Raw genomic sequence first — 22,760 nt, 5'->3', positions numbered from 1 at the left:
AGACATTGATCATAAAGTTTAGATTAGAACCCAAGGGCTGATTTAGGCAGGGTTGTTTATTCCTTGAAAGTGCCTCAGGGTATACCCACCTAGGTAATCAACCTTCATAAGCTCAGTGCAGACATGACAAAATTAGTTCTAGCAATGTACTACATGTGGGTGGGAGAAGGCATTACATTCTAGAAATAGGTTCTGCACAGCTTTTGCAATCTACTGTTTATACTCATGAATTCTGGAATACCTCTAGAGGTAAAGAATAAAGGAGCTCAGTTTACAGCAATGCAATAAAAAATTTTTTTTTTTTTTTTAAAACACACTGGTCTGAAGTACTTAAGACCAGCATATGTAATGCTTACCTTCTTCTACGGTGAGCTTTGGAGTAAGCTTGCTGTCATCCTTGCTAAGTTCTCCAAGAAGTTTGGGCGAAATAGTGAGGTAATCACACCCAGCCAGTGCTTTGATTTCTCCAATGTTACGGAAGGAAGCACCCATCACAATTGTTTTATACCCATATTTCTTGTAATAATTGTAAATTGCAGTTACACTTTGAACTCCTGTAAAATTCGAGAAAAAAAAAAAGGTTACAATCCCAGGCCTTTTGTCACTTCAGTCACAATGACCATTCAACTACATTGCGAGGTTTGGCAGAATAGATGGTTCTCTCCAAGTTATTTGCATTACTAATTCAGAAACTTTTAAACTAAAATTAGAAGGCCCAAACACAATAAAAACCTTTCAATACAGGGAGTTCAGATAATGCAGGGGGAAGTGTCATGGTACAGACACTGGTGTAGGAATGCTAGAGCCCTCTTTATGTAGGGAAATCAACACGTTTGACAAAATCATCAAGTGAGGCATGGTCTCTGAAGTCGAGGGTTGTGCACAGAAAAAAAAGTGAAATGCAAGTTGTTCGGAAGCTATTCAGTTCAACTGACTGCTACAGTTGGCTCACACTACTGTTAACGGCTGTAAAAAATTGCCAATAGTGCCATGGTCATATTTTCAACAAACTACAGTGAACTCCACTTAAACTTCAACCAACTCGGTCACTCCTGAGTATGCATTTTAAAATGTATGGTTTACATTGAAATCTGAAGGCCTGCGTTACAGCCATTCATGAGTGTCTGAGCAGCAGAAACTAACTTCAATTCTGCAGTTCGACCAGGCCATTTTGTGCAATCAGAAAACAAACATTTGGTCTCGCATTTTGAAACTTTAAGCTATTGGCGTTGTAAATAGCTAACGTGCTACACCACTTTAGAGAGATGTGATTTTTTTTATGACCTAAAATTGAGTTAACTGTATTTTCTAAAATAAAGTCTTTACAAATTCATGGTTCCTAAGCCAGAAGGGTTAGTCCGCTTCAAACTCTGCCCTGAGACCCTATAAACTAAGGTGAATAGGTTGTCCTTTCCTAAAGTCACTTCAGATTTCCACATAATTAAAACTTGTCCTTCCAACATTTTTTCAGGACCATTCTACTTCGGCAGACAGTTTGCTTCACACACTGGATGCAAAATGGACTCTGATCCTTCCTAGACAAGGCAATCAAACCAGTTAGCGGCTTACTATGGTGTATTGCCCGTATGGGTATGCTTTTGTCAAAGCAGACTGCAGCTAGATGAATAGTTTCCAATATTATTAAACACTATCAAAATGCTAGGGGGCCTTTCAAATAGCCCTAAACCCATTGCAATGGGGGATTTAAGGGGAGGTATTTGGGAAAATGCCAAGGTAAATTGCTATTCTCCAGTTGCACTAATCTCAGAGTAGTTACCCTTGTGGGTCAGGCATCTCTACAAATGTGTTTGGCTTACTTGTGAACACCCCTGCCAAATACCTCTATATTTTCCAAAAAGGCTTGGTGTGTAGATTTAAGTTATACCTACTGTCCAAACTTCACTGCACGAGACCCATTTACTCTGCATATTTATTGCGAGGTGCAAATTTTGCATTAATATAAAACATAACCCTTATGAAAACGAACCTTATTTTTATACTGGTAAACTTCCCAAGATTTCACTGGTTACTCTTGCAATATGCCTCAAAATATGAAGCAATTTAATTTTACAGGAAAAAAAAATAGAATTATGAACCAACAGCTAACCTACCTGGATCCTCAGAAGGCGCATATGTTGTCTTTCCAGAGTTTGCCACATGCCAATCCAGGATACGACCCACAAAAGGAGAGATCAGGGTTACCCCAGCCTCCGCACAAGCCACAGCCTGGGCAAAGGAGAAGAGCAAGGTCATGTTGCAATGGATGCCGTGCTCCTTCTCCAGAATTCTGAAACAGTTTGAAGATGGACACTTAAACTATTCCCAAGGAGAATGAAAAGCAAATGCTACAAGAAGAGAAAGTAAGGCAACTAACACTAACAGTGCAGTTTAATCTCAATAGAGAAAGCCCAGTTCAGGAGCCATCAGAAAGAAAGGTCTGCAGCTCAAGAACATGGTGGTGTAACAGCAAACTTAAATATTAAGTTAAAAAAGTTATTCCTTGGATTGGTTTGAAACTATATACTAATTTAGTGAGGCTCACATTAGTCTAGAAGGGAATGTTAAAATCCAAGTAGAGGTTCTGCACACAATGGTAGCATTAATAGAGTGGGGTATATATATATATTACACACACACACACACACAGAAATAGTGTATTAGGAAAGGCTCCAGAGCAAGCTTTGAGGGTGCATGTTTTAGAAAGATAACTGCTTACTTTCCTGCCTGGATTCCCTCCCAGGTTGATGAGAGCTTGATGAGGATCCGTTCCTTGTCAATACCAGCTTCTTCATAGAGTTTAATGAGAGCCCTGGCTCTCTGAATCATTCCCTCTGTATCAAACGACAACCTAAGATGGGAGACAAAGGTAAATTGTGAAATTACACTAGACAAACCAGTAGCAAACTCAAATACAAGGACAATTAGAAATTAGCACATTTTAGATTACAGTCTGGATTAGACAAAAGGGAAGTATACAGTTAGAGTGTGCTATCTGTGCAGACAACAGAAATTCACTGATTTCGGTTCAAAGTATCTTGAAACATGGAACAGAAACTAGCTTTCATCTCACTTCTGCCCACTAAAGCTAAATAGTCTTGAATGTTCTGCACAAGAGGATGGCAAGTTAACTAGACCATCTTTGAAGAAGCCAGATTAAAGCTGCTTCAGAATACATGCATTGTTCACTAGTCAACCCACCTGGAACTCCATACAAACGTCAATGGGTAGTCAGGGTTGCAATTTTAGAATCTGCGATTATTATATTTAGTGGCTCCAGCAGCCAGGTTAACAGGAGAATTGACGGATGAGTAGAGGAACAACATCATGAAAACTAGTCCTGTAGATCTGCGACAAGGGTTTAAGAATACATATAATCTACCAAAAAAAAGTCTCCCAACTGTGACAGCTAGAATCTAAGAATCTACTATCTGTACCTGCCCACAGTGGTGGAATCGGTCAATGTCATCCTTTACAAAAACAGCCCACTATGCTGAAGGACGTGATTTTTCCAGCGGAAAGTCCTAGTTTTAGAAGGGCAGAAATGTCTGCAAGCCACCTCCATCTAGGCATCAATTATACACTGGCAACAAGAGCATTGCAGTCAGGATAGTTTGTTGCTTCAAGTGCTTGTTCATCATATGCCTTCCCAGTTCACTCATGCAGTTTAACAGAGTTCATTCAGCGAATTGAGACTTAGGGGGAAGGCAGTATCAAAACTGAAAAACAAAAAAGGAGAAAGGAAACCAGAGTTGTGGGAAACTCCAGATCATGCGAGGGTGAGAAACTGAGGTATGCCATTTCATAAACAAAGTCTTTGGCTCAGCTCTACGAGTAAACTTAGTGCAATGCTCAAACACTTTAAGGTGAAAGACAGGTTTTTGTAGCCCCACAGAACCCCCACCCAATACATAGTTGAAGTGGTGTCAATACTTTTGGGTCATGAACGGTCTCTAAAGAGGAATCCACAAATGCTGTGGTGATTGGAAACAACCCCATTTCGTTCTTCTATACCACACAAGTGCAATAAGAAAGACACTAACAAAATAAAAATGTTTAGACTGTTGCTTAGCACATTTAAAGCAACCACACAGAATATTAGAACAGCACAAATGTGCCCAACTACAAGAATAAAATAAAAATGTACACTATAGTTAAAAAGTAGCCTAAAAATCTAACACCTATATCATGCGCTACGCTAGGAGAGCATGTCGTAGTACAACTTGCCTCTAGAGTTTAAGGGAATCACACTGCATACCTGTTTACAGGTAGAAGCTGTAATTATCAGTCGTTGGGGGAGGCTGCTTTACCTGCGAAAGGAAAACACGCGTCACATCAGCTCCTCTTGGACTCGGCTCAATATCAGATTTAAGTGTAATGCAGGACCTCTGTCACGAGGAGGATAGGTCGGGCCTTTTATACCATATTCAAATTAAGATGGGAATTTCCCACATCACCTTAGGAATGTCTTGCTTAACTCTGGGGGCACATCAGACTCTTGCAGTACAAGAGCCATTCTCATAAAGTTAAAAATATAACAATTCAGACTGTTTTGGCTATTGTTCTTGTTGGACCTTAAAATAAGATAAGGAGTCTTTTCAATGTCAGAGTAACTTGACACTTTCATTTCATTGGATCTTGGAAAGATAAGTACCTACAGTCAAGAGAAAAGAGCAGCTTTGGCCTGATCAAAATGGAGTCAAACCTTGCGGTCTAGAGGTCATCCCCGGCCTGTACGTCTAAATTGGGACATCATATGGGCGGAGAATATTTATTTAATTGGGAATTCCATACTCTGAACATGGAGATAAAATAATTCAATAGATAACCAACTAATCTCAAACTGCATGTCAAGTCAATGACAAGTGTGATTACATTAAAAAAAAAAAACCAAGAACAAATGCAATAAGCTGTGCTTTAATTTAAGCTTTCCATACTGCAAGCAATAAATGATCAAAAATGTATAATGAAATGCATCATAAAAGCATTATGCCAATTGAGAGGGATGCATGTTGGCGATTAAACAGATCAGGCATGATGAGGAATATGAAAATTAAAAATAATGTACCACAAAATATATAGTTACAAATGTTCTGCTTCACAATCTGTAGTAGTTTAGAATCCTGTGCTGGTTCTTGGTCGGATCACAAGTTGCTTTAAAAATCTCGTCTGAGGACAGACATCAGGTTTACACATACAGCTAGGGAAAGTAATTTGATATTTCACCCAAAAGGAGTGGTGGGGTGAGGGGTGTCATGAAAACAGGGACAAGTCTGGTTTAGACCTCCATTCATCATGCGCTTGTTTGCGCATGCTTATCTATCTTCGTATAAAGTGTAACATGAGCAGAAGTGTTACTATCATGTCAGACTCCAACATAAACTGCCATAATTGACTGTTATCGACCGACAGAACATGGTGGACATCTGTGGAAGATATTTATTTTTTAGCTACAGACACTTCCATCTTCACGTAAATAAAGGACACATTAATAACCATGTTTGTTTAGTCTTAAGGCTTTACTGTCAGCAAGAGTGGCCCAATTATATAAATGAGCTAAAAAAAAAATTGGAGATTAGATACTTTAAAAACACAGGTATCGGACCATTAGAGGGCTCTGCGCTAGGACTTTCATGTCGTACTGCAGCAACAAATAGCCAAGTCATTGGAGACTTCAGGAGTGGTGCAGGGATGTGGCCTTCAGCCTTACAGCTTTTGCCTAGGAACGATGAGTAGTGTTATACAGAATAGTGAAACTGCTATTTTCCTGAGACATATTGTGCAATCCATCTAAAAAAAACTCAATTTATTGTTTTGCCATTTATTGATAGGGTGTTAAGACTGTTGGAACTTGCTATGCCATTTGTTCAGGCAATGTCGCCGCCATTGAAATTCCTGCTACCATGCATAGCACCCACTATGGAAGCCCAGACACCCACCACAGACATAATGATCAGAGAAGCATTAACACCCATCCTCAGCTTCCATTGAGTCACATTTCCGGACACCAGGCAACACATCACCATCATGCCCCTGCTCAAGAACCCCTCTGCTGACCCAGCTGTGCTTTTTAATGACAAATCCATCTCCCTCCTACCATACCCAGCAAAGGTCTTAGAGAAACAAATAGATGCCTCGCCAACCACCTCAGCAACCACCAGCTCCATGCCGCCATGCAGTCCGGATTAAGGCCCAACCACAATGCAGAAATGGTGCTAATGGCTGCCACAGATAGCCACATGATCCTTGACAGAATACACAACAGCCCCCTTTCTCCTGGACCTTTCTGCAGGCTGTGCCATGGTCTCACTGCCCAGCTTCATCATACGCCTGCATGAGAAGGCCACCCAAGGACCCGCTCTCACTGATCTGCTCCTTCTTAACCGATCGGAAACAAGCAGGGAGCCTGGTACTTTACTCCTCTGAATGCCACAAACTAGTCTCTGGAGTGGCTAAAGGTTAATCGCTCACTCCCACCCTCTTCAACTAATAAGTTACCCTCTGGCCAACATCAATGCACACAACATTAAATGCTCTCCTATGTGGACAACACACATCGCCTTCTCAGGCAAAGCCCCCCCCCCCCAAAAAAAAAGAAACAGGTTCACTGCCTGCATGACTGAAATACTAACTGGAAGTTCAACACCAAAAAGATGAAGTAGCAATCTTCAGCAAGAACATCTCAACATGGGACTCCAACTGGAGGCCAGACCCACACCAATGCCAGAAAAAGCTAAATATTCAGAGACGGCTAAGTGGACAGGACTGCACAAGCCAATGAATCCTGCAGCTGTGGAAGTAGTTATTCCAATGGCTCCCAAGCAACATTACAAGAAAAAAAAAAAATCAGTCATGTCCTATTCACCAGAAAATTAGACTTTAGGAATACACTTTGTCTGAATCATAAAACAACTTACTAGAAGAACGCAAACCATCTAGAATGCAGCAACCAGGCTCATCAGCAACCTCCCACACAGAACTTACTTAAAACCTCAGATACAGGGAGACACCCCCCACACCTCAAGCGTCACCTACCTGACTAGTCACATTTCCTCCCACCAAACATACCCCTGCATTCCCCAGGACTCCTACATGCATACACAGACCAAATTAGTAGGACAGGAGTTCTTATCGCTCATAACGTGCAGAATCTCCTACACCGATTACACCAAACTCGTCCTTTCCCCAATTGAAAGGACAACCACCACCAGTAACAACTTACAACTGCATGACCATGGTAGCAGGCTAGATACAACTTAACTGCCTGCAGCTAAACTCCAACAAGACAGAAGTACTGGTCTTTGGCAACAAGACCTCCCCACACAATGTTGCATCCCTGTCCCATGCCCTTCCCCAGTGTTGCTTCCGCCCCCTGCCATACACCTATTGCTTACACAGCCCCCAGCCTCTAGCTTGTTTATGACCCCAACATCTGACTTAATCAGCTGGAGTACCACTCCCCCATACCCTATATGGATACCCTTTTATCCATGCCATGTGGATGACAAGGGATTCAAAAGGAACAAGTAAACAAATGAAGATGGTGCATATATTTTCCACCATTCAGATGGGACCGCCTCATTTATTTGAAATGGTCAGTGGCGCATGCTTAAGCAACAGACAATTCAATTTTAGAGAGTTTTGACAAGCAAACCATCTTCCTTTCCATGGAGTTTCACACTGGCGGTCTGCTGGGCATGGTATGAATGCATGATAGGCAGCTATATCACCAGACCCGAAGTATCAACAGGCTGTTGGCCCCATGATTAGTAGTCTGGAGGGTCTCCATTGCAATGTCAAGGGCTGCTGCCATCATTCATGTGCAGCAGATCATAGCATCATTCAGACTGGTCTTTAGAGGGCTTGGCCGGAGTAAGTGTGAACGGATTGAGCAGGGCCAGTGAAGGGGATTGTGTATGGATTCCCTTATCCTCTTCGGAGCGGAGGGGGGCGGGGGCGACGACAATCTTGGTGTAGTATTGGCCAGAGGAGACAGTGCGGGATGTGGCCAGACCCTGGGTCAATGCAAGTCAGTTTATTGTAAGTCAGGCTTCTTGCCCTGGTCTTCAGCAGACAATTGAGACAAGGTGGAGTTTGTACTCAAGTAGAATATAAAATCTATCTGTTCCAACACAGCTCACTGATCCCATCAGTGTTGAAGCTCAACATCTGGAGCTTGAGGAGTCTGGCAGAGATGGAGTTTCAAGAACAATGGGCAGCATCAAAGGCAGCACCATCTTGGGTGGCTAAGTGGCGGAGGCATGACTCAGGACCGTACAATCCATGAAGCTGGGTTCAGAGAGTGAAGATACTCAGCATGAGGTGCGAGAATGCCTGGGCTTGGACATTGCCCTGGGTGTGGGTGTTGAGGGAACTGTAGAAATATTTGAGTCCCCTAGAAAGCACCCCACCCAAATAAGCAGTGAGGATTTCATTAATTAGAAGAGTGCAAAGAGGTCAAAAAATAGGCCTGGTTGAAACTAATTGTTTGGGAAATAAACTGTTTAACCCCAAATTTTGGGTAATGCGAACTACACCAATCAAGCATAAAAAGGTCTTGATCAATACAGTTTCTCCATGCAACAGAATCCTACCAGTATTGTGTGCATGCACTTGCACGGAAACGTTATTCACGCTACACTAGCAAACCAATTTCACACCATTCGTGTAATGAATTAAATTAAAAAAATATAAGTCCATCTTAAGGGCATCCAATTCCAAAATTGCGTTGGGGTGTCTGCTTGTGAAAGCCTTTTACTTGACTGAAAGGTTGCAGTCTCACTTTGTGCAAGACTGAGGAGACAGATTAAAGTCCAGTGATTGACAGGATGTATGCACTGGAGTAGCAAAAAAAGGCCTGTTTGAGGCACAATTCTATGGGAGTAGACTTAAAGACAAAGTACAATAGAAGTAAGTAGGTGGAATGGGGAGGAAGTTGGGACTTCTGCCCTCTGTTCTGTCCATGTCGGTGGGATGCATAGCAGAGTAGTAATTGCCAGATGTGTGGTTTTTAATCCATCTCATCATTTAATGTGATGATAACTTTACCCAAGAGGCAAAACCCTTACCGAGCATCTACTTCAGTTGACACCCGACCTGGAATCTTCTTCAGGATTTCCACACCAAATAAAACAAACAGCTTGTCCACGGTACTAGTCATTTTCTCATCGTCTGACCTGTTGAGAAAAATTGTTACTTTTAGCAAGTGTCATCTTAGAGGCAAAGCTCTCATGCAGTTTCTCCAGTTAGCCTGAAATTGCATTTAAGTGGATTTTACCGGGGTAAGCAAGTCAAATCATTGCCAAGACTGAACAAGCAAGCAATACCAGAGGCCTGCAATAACTTGCATCAATCCATTACATAACGGCAAAGGCTGGCTTTTTATCCCAAAATGTGGGGAAGAGGTGTGGTGCAGCGGCCAGGGCAACTGACACTGGAACCCCGGGGTCTCACGGTTCAATCCCCGGTGCCGGCGGCAGATCAGCACCATGTTACTCTGGGCAATAGCTCGCTTAATCTTCCCGAGGGCCACCCAGCACCTTGACACCTTCGGGCAATTGTTCGCTCTTTACAAATACTGGACATTTACATTTTACATCACTGGGCTTGTAAGTTACTGGCTTCAATTAAAAGTATATATGTTGAATTACTTAATGAAGATGAATTCTGCTATTCAATCCTGCCAAACCCTTAGATAGAAGCCTTTTACATGGACTGTGGCGCACAGTGAATAGAAACTGGTGGTTTTGCCATTGTATGTGCAACAAAAAAGTGAAAGTCAAGCTTCAGGAATGGAGTCTATCCTTCATAAAAAGGATAACTTAAATGCCATTGGCCACAAAAAGAAACAGTTCTAGTCAAACTAGCCCAAAAGGAACACATCTACTAAGGAAACCAAACAGTAGCTTATCATTGAACCCAACAGATGTTGTCTAAAGCCAATTTAAAAAGCACACATGTACATTATGGTATCAGAGTGTTTTCAAATAGTTTTAGCAACAGAAACATCCGATGGGAAGTATAGTATAAAGCTTGTTTTTTCCCCCCTTCTCTGGAAAAGCTGTAAATCTGCGACTGTAGGAAGCTGGCTCTGTATATACTATACCAAAGTAAGTTAGTGCACAGAGTCCAGTGGACCCCTGAAAGTAGGCAGAGGTAAAAGTAGATATTTTACTCTCCTTTTGTGGGAGTGTGGGCGAGCAGTAAGGCTTTATAAGAGGGTAGTGTTCAGCATTTATTGTACACAGGCTAGAAATGATGTCACTCAAAGAATGAGCTCAGACCAATTTGTTTGTATAAAACTATTAGTATTTCTAGAACCATGCCCGGCCTGGTGCAGGTGAGTGAAATACTTTAATATTTATGCAGTAAATTAGTTGGATGCAGGTTCAAATGCATTTGGTGGATTTACAGGCGAGTCAATAATCAGTTACTTTGTAGATTACAGTACACGTTACTTCTTGGGAGGACTTTAAGTTACTTTAGCTAATCAGTGATATGCCTAGATATCACATTGAGACATTTCCTAGAGAAAAAAGGTAAGTAATTCACTTTACACATGCAATTTTTCAAGGTGGCTGGGGGCTGTTTTGGCGTTTGGTGCCTTATTTCAATGGAGATTCTGATTGCAATAAACACTGCAGGTTTGGGAACAAAGGCCTTCTGGAGGCGACCGGGTGGAGAGGTAAGTTGGGATGCTGGGACAGTCAGTTGGGCCACCGAAGACCGTGGGACATCTGGTGCAGAGTGTCTTAGGCAACTTGTTTTTCTTACCGGCTCTGGTCGAGGGGATCCTCCAGAAAGGGGCTGCAGGTGTCGATTGGAAATTCGAGGCAGGTCAGATATCACCAGATCTCAGGATCGCCAGGTAGACGTTGGGGTGTTGGGCAACTAACTCGGGAGGTGGGCTTTGGGTTTGACTCACAGATTTGGCCAGAGTCTGAGTGAGCAAGACCAGGGCTCATGGGAGACTCTTGGTTTGGGAGGGCAGGTCCTTCGGGGCTGCAGGCTGCAGAACATGCCGGAATTTCACTGGAGCAGGTTTGAGGTTGGAACAGGCCAGTAGGGCTGGGGCCAGGTCAGTGGGTGTCCTATTTCAGAATGGCTTCTTCGGTCCTTCTCGCCCGAGGCAAGATACGGGTTCCCCCTAAATACTAGATTTAGGGGCGCTACAGGTCAGGACCAATGGGTCCCTTCCTTGAGGTGGGTACACCCCCCTATTATACCACCCTGCAGTGGGAGAAGGGCATAAGACTCACTCTGGCTGGATCCCTGCCCCCCCCCCCCCTATCAGCAAAATCAGGGACAGAGTTAAGCTTCGCCTTGCCTCCCCTACCCGAGGGATGGGGTTGGCAGAGGGGGGCACCTTTCCTAATCTGCTTTTCTGCTGATTCTCTCACCCCAAAAAAGGGGTCAGAACTGGTGGGGCCAGTTGCTGAGAGCAGCAACTGGCTGGGTAGCTCACAAAGGTGACAAGCCTTTGAAGCTGCCCCTTCATGGACCCTGCCCATCCTGGAAAAGGCTTGGCAACTCGTCCCAGGAAGTGCATGGTTTAGAGGACCCCAAGAGCGGCAGGCTCTTGACCCAGGGGTCCAGAAACATGGTGATTGGGTTCTGCAACAGTACAGGAAAGAAAATGGGCCCTGGGTACCTGGTTGGCATAAACCCAGGTCACACTCAGTCAAAGTAAAACAGTTTAGCAAAAAGTGGGGCAACCATGCAAAAAAAAGGGGCACTTTCCTACAGCTACTTGCAACGAAGCATTTCATATGTAGTTATGAACACCAATTTCTCAAGTGAAAGATTAATCATAAAAACAGCAGGTGCCTTAGCAAATCACATGGAGCTTTCAAGTCTAAAGATAGGTTTCTGAAGCTAGGTTTCTGAAGCCAGGTCAGCAGTCCAAGTAATAAATTCTACACAGAGTGAACACAATTTCCATTCTACATACAATAGAGCAAGTTTGCACTTCAAGTATTAAAATACAGAACACAATAGTTCAACGCTTAGTATTCAGGAAATTTAAGTGAAATAAACTACAGAACACCATCACAATGCTCAATCGAATGCAGCTAGTGACCACAACAGTGAACACCTGCTGTGAATTCAGCTGTACTTACCCTCCTTTCTTCCTGCCATATTCTATAGCATCATCCACAAGCTGCTGGTAGTCCTTCATCTGGGCAGCAGCCAATATGAGGGATGGGTTTGTTGTAGCATCCTGCGGCTTATATTCGTCGATAGCTAAAAAATTAAACAAAGGAACGAAAAAATGGAGTACATGTTACTGGTCAGTTGCAGCCATGTTGTACCACTACAACTAAATGTGCCAATGGGGTGTTCTCATTCAAAGTGGACACTGAAAATTAGGACAAGAATAAGCAGCCAGCAGGCAGAGTATGCAGGATCCAGATTCTGAGAAATTCAAGGCAGATCTATTTTGTACAGATGCTTGCACAATACTCTGGATTCCAGATAAAGCCCTAGTGTATGGTACCCACATAGTAACAGTAGGATAGAGGATACAGCACTCCGTGTCAACCATTGCAATGATAACACAAACATGGCTGCAGGGCTTCAATCAGTAGCATGGCTGTAGTTTGCCAGCCTAGTCAACCCATCAACCCCTTTTGATAGCTTAATACTAAAGAGGTATAGGCCCATCTCTAATGTAGGCCCAATTGCCCATAGGGTAGGTTGTATGGTATTTAAAAGTGGGACATACGGAAGTTTGATATTTCACATGCCCCTACAGAGAAAAATTATAAAAGCTACCTTACACTGTAGCATGGCTGGCTGCTTCCATAGAAAACACTGGATATTATGCCAATTTTGGATTGTAACAGCTACAGACTTATTAAAAGGACTATTTAATAGCTAAACAAAACCCAATGTAAAAGACAAAAATGTGAGGGGAGGCGAATTCCCCTCGACAGGATGGCCAGAGGGCTGTACCCAGACCTTAGGTGGGCTTCAAAGATGCCTCCCAGTCACAGGCCGAAGTAGCTCACACATAGGCCTGCCATTCTTTGTCCTATGCACCCAGGCCCCCAATCCCAATGGAAGAGATGCTCCATAGCTGGGTTAGAGTTACCACCATGGTGGGGCTGTGATCCTCTTTGACAGTGTTAAAATCCTGCATGAATGTCACATCTCCAGCTTCAAAGGTCTGCTTGGGCTTTACGATTAAAAAAAATTGGGTACACTTCGAGAGGTATCAGAATACTAAAACACTGCATCCACTGTCCGATTCCTGAAAGCTGTTTATTTTACCAGAATAAATCTGCGTTGGGTGCAGGAACCATCTAAAACGGAGTTTAGATGTGGGACTGTACTATGATTACCACAATACCACACAACTGGATTGGATTACAAGATACTGGCAGGCAACTAGGCTGTTCAGGTCTCCAAGACTGGCTTGCAGATTTGCACTATAGTAAGTATTGCTCAAAAGGCTGTATCAGGAGGTAATTGGCATCAAATTCGTTGCCCAAAAGAAAGTGACATTTTATATAAAGATACATGTCTGAATGCTTTAACAGTGCAGTAATCCACCTCCTAAGGCCTATTGGCATTAACATAAGAGTTTCATAGTTAACTAGACCTGGCCTACTGTCTTTGTTGCAACTTCTCAAACATACCCCTACGGTTTCTGAAATAAAACTTTACCCAATTAACCAATCCGCTTTATCATTGGCTTGTCACCATAACCAATTCATACAACCTACTGTATTGAACACACTTTCCCCACAAGGCAACCATTAGGTATATTGTAATAAGACAGACATTAGTACAAAATTACATTGTCAGTCACGCTGGCGTTGTAACCAACTCACTCCTGCCCCTTGAGCACAAGCTTTCCCACAAGAAAAAAAAAGTGCAATTCAAGCACTCCGTGGAAACACAATTTCTGCCCAATCAAATGCTGTACCAAATACAATAAAACCTGTCCCCACAGTATTTCTGAAAGCACTTTGACGCTCAAAAAGGGTAGTTTCCATCGCCAAGGTCTAGTACAACCAGCACCTGCAATGCAATAAGGTCTTGCATTGATAGTTTGAGGTATTGGTGTTGCAAATAATGCAAAGCCAAAAGCTCATATTTTCAGCATTGTAAAACCTAGTGCATTGCAAATGCTTGCACAGTGAGCCAGGAACCAGCATTGTATGTCTCCGTGCAGTACTGCAAGCTACTCCTAGAGGTCCCTAGTGAGCAAGGCATCAGTACTGCATGATTAAGTGCAGTGCCACAAGCTGCTCCTAAAGGTCCCTAGTGAGCATCATACCTACCCAAGCAAAACAGTGCACAACTGCTTGAAATATGAGCAGTTATAGGTTTAAAGTCTTACAGCTGTGGTGACACAAGTGGACAGCTGAGGTCCACTATAACAAAACAAGCGCACCCTTGTTCAGGTTAAAGAAAAGCACATCCGCCATTCTCATCTGAAGCGGCTGTGCTGCTTATATTTTGTGGAGAGCAAGCATGTCCTGCCTGCAACAACAGGCAGCAGAAAGGCAAGAATAGTGCTCCCAGGCTCTAATTAAAACATACATGTCACAACCGAAGTAAAAGGGCCAGTCGTCATGGGAGGTTACAAATGAAGACAAGGCGGTATTAAGGAGGGACCAACAAGCCTATTAACCAGTCAGAAGCCAACATTTACGAAGGACAATGACAAGCCAATGCCAGATATGGGCAGAGAGTGAGCAGAGCTACAAGTACATACATACTGCAATACAGCATGCCTTGCAGAGCAGCACATGCTGACTCTAGGCTCGACCTAACAGAACAGGAAGGGCTTTAGTATTACTTGGACAATAATGTGAATTGCTTTATCCTCAGCTTAAAGCAAAAACACGAAAAATCCATTCAAAAGCCTGCTCTTCCGCACTCTGGTCTCTACCAGATGCAACTCAACCACCATGTGATGTCTGAAAGGGATAAGCAAGACAGACCACTGAACAGGAGGCACCGCCTGATGCAACTCGAACGGCATTAACCTTTGTATTTACATTATCTCCTGAGGAAGTTCACAGGGTGCCAAAAGCTGCACTTTTACAGCCTAACATCTACACGGCTAACAAAGCGTTGTAGTTTGAGGGCTGTGCAGTCCAAATTTGAACCTTTCAAAGGAGACCAATATTGAGAGAAAACAAGAATTTCACTCTAAGAACCACAACTTTTAGTTGTAAGCATTGTGTCAGATTGCCTTTATTGGACAGTGGATAGACTATAAAGTCTAATGTAACCAGACACATTAAAGGCATGGTCTTAAAATCTAGGAACTGTAGTCTGGTAAACTTTAAATAGAATCTATTCGATAACATGGAATGGGGTTGTTATGAGACCCTGCACGCTCCATCTCTCCTACTCTGCAAAAGCCCTGCAATTCAGTCAATATTCTGGAATAAAGGATTGAGCAAGACTTTTGCACACTTCGAGAAACAATCTCAAAATTACACTTCCTTTACACCAACCCAAGACTAAATACCAAAGGCATGCAAAATGTAGCCATTGATGGCTGACAGCTTCCAAATATTAGCAATTTGATACATACAAATGTTACATAACACCACCCACTCAAAGCCCAACCTACTCTGCAAAGTCACCACAAGTCAGCATTCTGCAATAGAGAATTGAGCAAACATGCTGTGCACACCTCTTGAGAAACAATATCCACATTGACATATCTTCCACACGGATCTAAAAAAAAAAAAAAAAAAAACTGTATTCCTAGGATGAAGTTTTAGAACATAAGCTATTTTGGCAAGAATCCAACTGCAAATTAAAAACTCCGATCCAAGTTGAGATCTAACCAGTAGGGGCCACTTGTAAAAACCATTTTGCCAGATGCAAACTTACTGCGTACGCACAAAGGCTTTTTTTAGGGGGGGGGGGATGAAAAAAAACTGCATTAGTGATTTGATAACCTACTACCGAATTGCAAATTGGGTTTGCAATGCGGTATCGGGAAGGGACATGTTTAGGGCATCTCATCCTAATACCCAATCAGTGGTATGTGACTTGACCAAAATGTAACTGCAACAAAATTCACAATATACCCCCAATTTCAAATTAGTGGCAACGCATTTGGAAATGGGAAGGGTTCCCTACCCATTTGAGAAGGTTTGTAAAAGCATTTTTTGCTCGTTTTTGGAGCAGGCAGTGGTTTCATGGACCACTGCCAACTCAATCAACCCAAAAAACCTTCAAAAATGGGCTTCATTTAAACAAGAAAGGATTTAAATGCAGACATTGGGGTCTGTTGACCCTAGCAGGCCACCATCCGTGATGGGTTGCCATACCGAGACCTACTTCATAAATATTCATGAGGTAGGTCTATTTGCTCCCCACTGGGAATTGTAAATGAAACTCAAAAGTGTGTCATACATTTGAAATTAATAAAGATTTCCTAATTGAGATTTGAAGGAAGTCATAATTGGGAACTCACTATTTCAAAGTCTTGCACATGTGGCCCCAAGTGCCAAGGGTATGGCCAGTGCCAAGACAATGAAACAAAATGCAGTGCAAGGCAAATGAAGCTTAAAGGCTCATAGCAGTTCATGTCATGCTTAATGACTAGTCAAAGTCAAGTGTAGAGGGACTCAGCAAAACACAAGACCTAACGTACAAACGCATTTGATAAGAATGGTCGCAGTTTGAGCACAACTATTACTAAACTAATTGTTATATAACAATAGGTTGGCTAACAGAATATTGGGTTGTAGAGGGTCGTAATTCATTCTACCTCATAGTAATGAGGTAGGACAAATTGCAATCCCTGCGATTTGCTGCCATCATAGGGATGGTGGCCTACTGGGTGTCAGCAGAAAACCATGTCTGATTGCAATATATATTTGATGAAGTTGCTCAAACTTCTCTTTAACGTGCAAGCAGTGGTCTCATGGACCACTACCTAAAAATGTCAACATTCACAAAGGGGATGGGGTCCCTTGTGGACCCCTTCCATTTGCAAATGGTTCCCTCCTCCTCTGAAATGTCAGTGACCTTGCAATACTTTATGACCACAATTGTGGTTGCAAACTATTGATTCACATACATTAAAGAATCGTAAGAGGATTTTGCGATTAAGTAACTTGCTACCGAAATTTGGGTTTTGTACATACCCAAAACCTACTTTGCTGTTGAAGCCTCCGATTTTGTGAACACACTAAACAATCAACTCCCTAATAACGAGAATACAAAGTTTTAGCCACATGTTAAAAAAGTGATCTGCAAGTACCTTCTCAATCGTAGAATTCAGTAATTCATAAGATGTTTAGAGCACATTTTTGAAAAAATAAGGTGTATAAAATACAGTCTATAAAGAACAGAATTTTCACTCGACAATGAATTACAACACCTCTTCTAGTGAGCATTACTTGTCAATATACATCTCTTGCAGTCATAAGTTAGGCACAGTAAAAATCTTAAGGAGCGGGAGAAATGAAATTACCAATTATTTCCGTTTATCCATATAAAGTATGCAATGTTTTTTTTTTTAATTAAAGTATTTTGGGAACATGTATAACGTACAAAATAGAAAAAAATGCAAATTCAGTGTTCCAGCAGCCTGGTCGTGCCAACATTGGTACTTAAGGACACTTCTTTTCAAGCAGCTGAGCACATTATCAGAATCACAGTGCAAGACAGCCAATGGCTAGAAGGGCTGACCTGCCCCATGGTTTATGCTTTAGTGGGCAGGTGCAAAATGGGAATGCCAATGAAACAAACCAATAGATGGTTGGAACAAAAGACAGTCTATTTTTAAGAAAGCCTCGTTTTTTTTTAAAGAAAATGTATTCATTTTTTAAAGGGGAATTTTGCCATAGAGGAAATGGACCAACTTCCAATTTCGCTGGTGTAAAGTCCATCACCTTTTCAAAACTTAAATGGCAAAATTATGATTTCACACCTTTTAAGGCCCCAATTTTTCAAATTTAACAATTTCTACAAATACACACCAACCGCCAAACCCCTTATCCAAAAATTAGCTAAGCACCCCAAATTCCTCCGAACCTCATGTAGCAAGCTGCAGGATGACTGCCAGTTAAAATGCCAAAAAAACCTGACCGTTTGTAGCATAAAAAGTGCAATTGCTGCAATATCAAGACGACTAATCTAACCATACAGTTAGATGGACTCAAAACAGTTGCATCACACTGCAGATAAAGAATTTCATAATGCAATGTTACTGTAAAAGAAAACTAGAATTTAACTACACAATGAAACTAACCTGCCTGCTTATTAATGCAATGTGTAACCAAATGAGCAAAATCAGCTCAGGGTACATGACACATTAAAGTATTTAAGTGTGAAAATGTACTCATTCCTACGGGAGGAAGTGAGAAAACTAGGTGTCAGTGTAATTAAATGAAATTTCATCAAAGCTACCCAAAATAAGTGATATTTTGCATTAATGTTAGTACTAAATGACTCCTCGCGTCTATTTTCGGTACAAGGACTTAAAGACACCGTGAACAGCTGCTTGCATTCGGTTCCCAGTAGATTTTTACCGTGAAAGTCATGTGATTAGAGTAAGTGGCATGATTTCGGAAGTTGTATAACAACGCAATATCAAATTCCTGAAATTACACGGCGCAATTTACATTTTGCCATGGCCCAGAGCATAATAACCAATTTTTAAATCAGACATCACCTCTCGTCTTCAATTTAACAATATGTTCAGAATGAAGGTCTGTGTGCGCTGCTATGTACATTACCAGAATTCAGAAAACCTCCATGCTTATGGCATCACGGGCTACAAACCCACCTACAATTCTCGAATCCTAAATCAGTTTACCTTAAATGAGATGCATACTCCAAATGTGCCATACAATTTAGATGCCCAGGAATATTTTAAGTGTCAATGCTCCATGGTTTGTACCAGTTCAATTCTTACGTTGCACAGCAAGTCCCTGGTGGAATGAGGAGGAAAAACCCTAGATTTGAGCGACTTATGCAACTGTATGGAAAGGCCCACTGCCAGAACCGATTGGAAGCCTTGTGTAGTACAAGAACGAGATACAAATACACTTGCCTATTGTGATTTAGTTGGTGCTGGACTATTGTATAGTAGTCCGTCGAAATATATATATTAAAAAAAGCCACACTTAAATATAAACCACAAACTTGCTGAGCAAAAGGGTATTTACGTCCTTTTAGAAAAACCCAAATGTATCAAACTTCAGATCAATTAAAATGTTAACAGATCTCCTTTTCTGAGCTGAATCTTGAATGTCTAGAAAGAATACGGTTTTCAAATCACATGCCTTGGCAACTCCAGACAAGAGACATCGATCATCATCTCTCGATATTAAATGTAAATGCATCTTGAAATGTCTATGAACAGCGGGGATGTAGGTCTATATGACTCAAAATAGTTATCACATCAAGGAGTTTCCAATCTACAGTATTGTAGTGCCACCAGTCCTTTATTAAAACTAAAAAAAAGAATAAAAAAAAAAATTGTATTTACCAGGTGAATACTTCTTTGCCAATGGAAGCACCAAGTACCTTCACTTTATACCGTACTAGATGGTCCAAAATTACTAGCAATAAGATAATCCTTTGCAAACGGACAAAAAAAAAGTGTGTAGAAACACGGGACAGTTGTGTGGGGTGGAGACGGAAATGCAACAAAAAAAAAAACACCTTTGGGAATTAGTTCTACCTAGGATGAACCTAAAAACAATATATGCTTACTATACAAAGTACGTGTCAACACACATCCATTAGCCAACATTAAATGGCAATGTAGAATACCAAGCTACCAAAAACCTAGTTCATTTGGGGGCGGACGGGGTTGAAATAAGCACAAGCCACGGGTCAGAGTGGACTAACGATTCACGGATACAATTCTGGAGACAGACTGTGGCAGCGAAGTGCTTATTCGTAATTAGCTCAGATAAATTCTGCACTGTGCCGACCAGCTGAGGTAAGTTCAGTCCAGCACATTTTCTTTTTTGATGTCGCCAACAGGATACTTTCCTTCTGAAATGCTAGGTTGATCGGCAACTTAGGGAGAAAAGGAGTTTCAATTTACAGAAACTGAAACATCAAAAAATCGGAGAAACGTGCCTTCTCAAAGTTAGAAGCATATTCCGGGAACTAATAAGCATGACCTATACATTACCGCGCACAGGTTTGGCCCCCAAAAATGGTTTTAATACCGACTGAGATACAAGACTCCACATCTTACAACGGAGGCTCAACAAACGCCTGCTATTAACCAAGCTGAAAACTCCGACTGTACAAAACACCGAGAACGTAGAACCCTGTGTAATCAATGAAATATCTATCATAAATAGGTAATAAGTGATCTCTTAACCAGTACTTTAAGTGTCGGGATGCCATGTTGATAAGCAAATCTATTTTGTCTACCACCGTTTTCTTAATTAGAGCACTAACATCTCATTGGATAATGTCTGTACTACAGAAGAAAAAAAAAAACGACATGCCATTTAAAAAAAAAAAAAAACTCAAGTTATAAAATACTGCAGAGAGGGCCTGCAGTAATGGGACACGAGGAGTCTACGATGGTCCCTGTGGGAAGGCCTCACAGAGCAATGATGACATATAATAAAAAATAAAAAACACACACCTGTCATCCTTTCAATCTACACCTCTTCTCCGTTCTGTCCGACCTACGCTAACTACTTCCCCGGGAGGCGGAGAAGAAAGTAACACATCTGGGACTCCATTTGCTCTATACAATAAAAAAAAGAGGCGTGCTAGACAATAAATAGTTTTTAAAAAACACACACAGCAGATCCGAAATTTGAGGCCAACAGTTAAGACTATCTCCACGTGGATGGCTTGAACCCAAGAGAAACGGCCTGGCGAAAACTGCTGCCACTTCCTTATATACTAGACTGCCGCTTTGAAAAAGTTCAGTCCGCGTTTCTGGAGTTAAACATTCAGGAAAATAGATACAGTAGACTCGGCGAGATTGAGATCGACATAGGGCCCTTTCAAACAACCCTTACCGTTGAAGTCACCAGTGTCAGCAACGACCACTGTATACTTCTTCAGCTGATCGAGCGCAGACTCATCCATCTTCTGCCGCTTCCCAGTGGACATAACGAGTTGAGGGGTCCGCGAGACTATAAATACCCGACGTGAACGACGCAAAGACACCCCGCGGAAGAGCGACGTTCGAAAGACGCGTGCGTTAGGACAGATCAGGCGCTGCTCTTGCTGCGCGAGTACGCATGTGCAAAGGTGTGGCCAAGTCTTGGAAGGTAGCCATGCCAGGATCAGGCAATTTCGTAATTGGAGTGGGCAGGACCAAGGCAAAGTCAAGTGACTTGTTCAAGCACGCCTTGCGGGTTGAAGGTGTGTATTGTACGTAATCCAGAGCAATTGGGCTCCGTTCGTACATTATCATAGTGTACCCGTTTTTGAAAGGGAAATGATCATGTGGATTTACGGCCAACGGTGCCCGTTTTAAAACGAGGGACCTAGAATCAAGTCCAGGCGTATGCTCAAGACATTGTATGCCAAATTTCAGATTGCAATGTTTGACATTTTCATAATTTCAGTGTAATTATGAGTGACATTTCAACGACTATGAGTGACACTTTCTTGCAAGCAATATTCCCATGCGAATTGTGAAATATCGATTACTGAGTACCCAAGGTGAACTGGTGATGGCAGTTGGTCAGAGCCATTGCTGCTGGAAGAAGCAACAGGGTGTTGTCTAACGGCGCCAGAAAGAGCCCTGTGATTCTATGTCAGGACCGGAGGCTCCGATTATGCTTCTCATTTCTTTACTAGAAGCTCACAGCAGCCAATGAAAATACAAGTAGAAAACCATGTGATGAACCATAGAGTCCCAGGGTACATAAGGTCCCTGCGTGAACATAGAGTCCTCTTTCTTTGCTGCTCCGCAGCCAGTTAAGTACCCTTTCCTTTCCTTACTGTGGAAGAGTTGTATTGCTAAAACCCAGGGCCGGCTTTAGGGCGGTGCGGCCGGTGCCACCACACCGGGTGTTGGCTTCCTGGGGGCGCCCTGTTTGAAAGTTTATTATGCTTTTGAAGCACCTGCTGCAGAGTTTCTTTCCGCCGGCAATTACCAGGCCTCACAAAAATGTCAAGATAACTGGTGTGATTAATTATCTTCCTGGAGAGAGATCAGCATTTTGTATAGTTGAGGTTTTGACTTAGGTGAAGTTAGTGCAGAGGGTTAATATGCCTGCTGCAAAGAACGTGTATCAAGTAGATTACAGAGTGCGTATGATGTAAACAGATCAGCAGGTTACTGCTTTCAAAAGAGACATCCTTTTGTTACGTGCAATTTATAACAAAGTCCTAATATAGAATAGTGAGCTATTAACTTTCATCCTAGAACTGCATACACACTGCAAAGTATACATTATTAGAACATTAATTAATGTTGCAAAAAGGGTTAAATTGGCTAGAAATCGATTCTTATTATTAAAGAAAACTCCCAACTATGCTGTTTCTTTTTCGACTCTGAGTTTGTGCTTCTCCACACAAAGCACTCTTAAACTATACTGCCTACCAGTATGGATGACATGTGACTCCTACACTTTTAGTCCTTTGGCTTATGTAACATTTCCTATACACTGATTTACACACGTATGATTGATTGTCTCTGTGTAATGTGTGTGTGATGAAAAGTGCTCGGACACCCTACACTGGTATGAGTGGCGCTATATAACTAATTCAATGCATCTGAGAGAGTGTGGTTATGGAGCCTTGGTCACTGTTAAAGGGTGCTAGTGAGAGAATCCGTGGTG

General features: G+C 42.0%; 1 protein-coding gene across 1 annotated transcript in view; it reads right to left on the bottom strand.

The window, feature by feature from the left end:
- Positions 1 to 21,222, bottom strand: part of TALDO1 (transaldolase 1) — a 60,033-nt gene extending 38,811 nt beyond the window's left edge. Inside the window, exons 1-6 of the mRNA XM_085644864.1 lie at positions 20,985 to 21,222; positions 12,117 to 12,240; positions 9,066 to 9,173; positions 2,717 to 2,848; positions 2,112 to 2,287; positions 357 to 554 (exon numbers count right to left, since the gene is read on the bottom strand). Coding sequence (XP_085500990.1) covers positions 357 to 554; positions 2,112 to 2,287; positions 2,717 to 2,848; positions 9,066 to 9,173; positions 12,117 to 12,240; positions 20,985 to 21,078 — 832 coding nt within the window. The 5' untranslated portion in view covers positions 21,079 to 21,222. The remainder of the gene's footprint in view (positions 1 to 356; positions 555 to 2,111; positions 2,288 to 2,716; positions 2,849 to 9,065; positions 9,174 to 12,116; positions 12,241 to 20,984) is intronic.
- Positions 21,223 to 22,760: the final 1,538 nt, after the last annotated feature.

Source organism: Triturus cristatus, chromosome 3_1 (assembly GCF_964204655.1).
Source record: "Triturus cristatus chromosome 3_1, aTriCri1.1, whole genome shotgun sequence".
In the NCBI taxonomy this organism is placed as follows: Eukaryota; Metazoa; Chordata; class Amphibia; order Caudata; family Salamandridae; genus Triturus; species Triturus cristatus.
The sequence above is the reverse complement of the archived record's forward strand: the minus strand, read 5'-3'. Positions and strand labels throughout refer to the sequence as shown.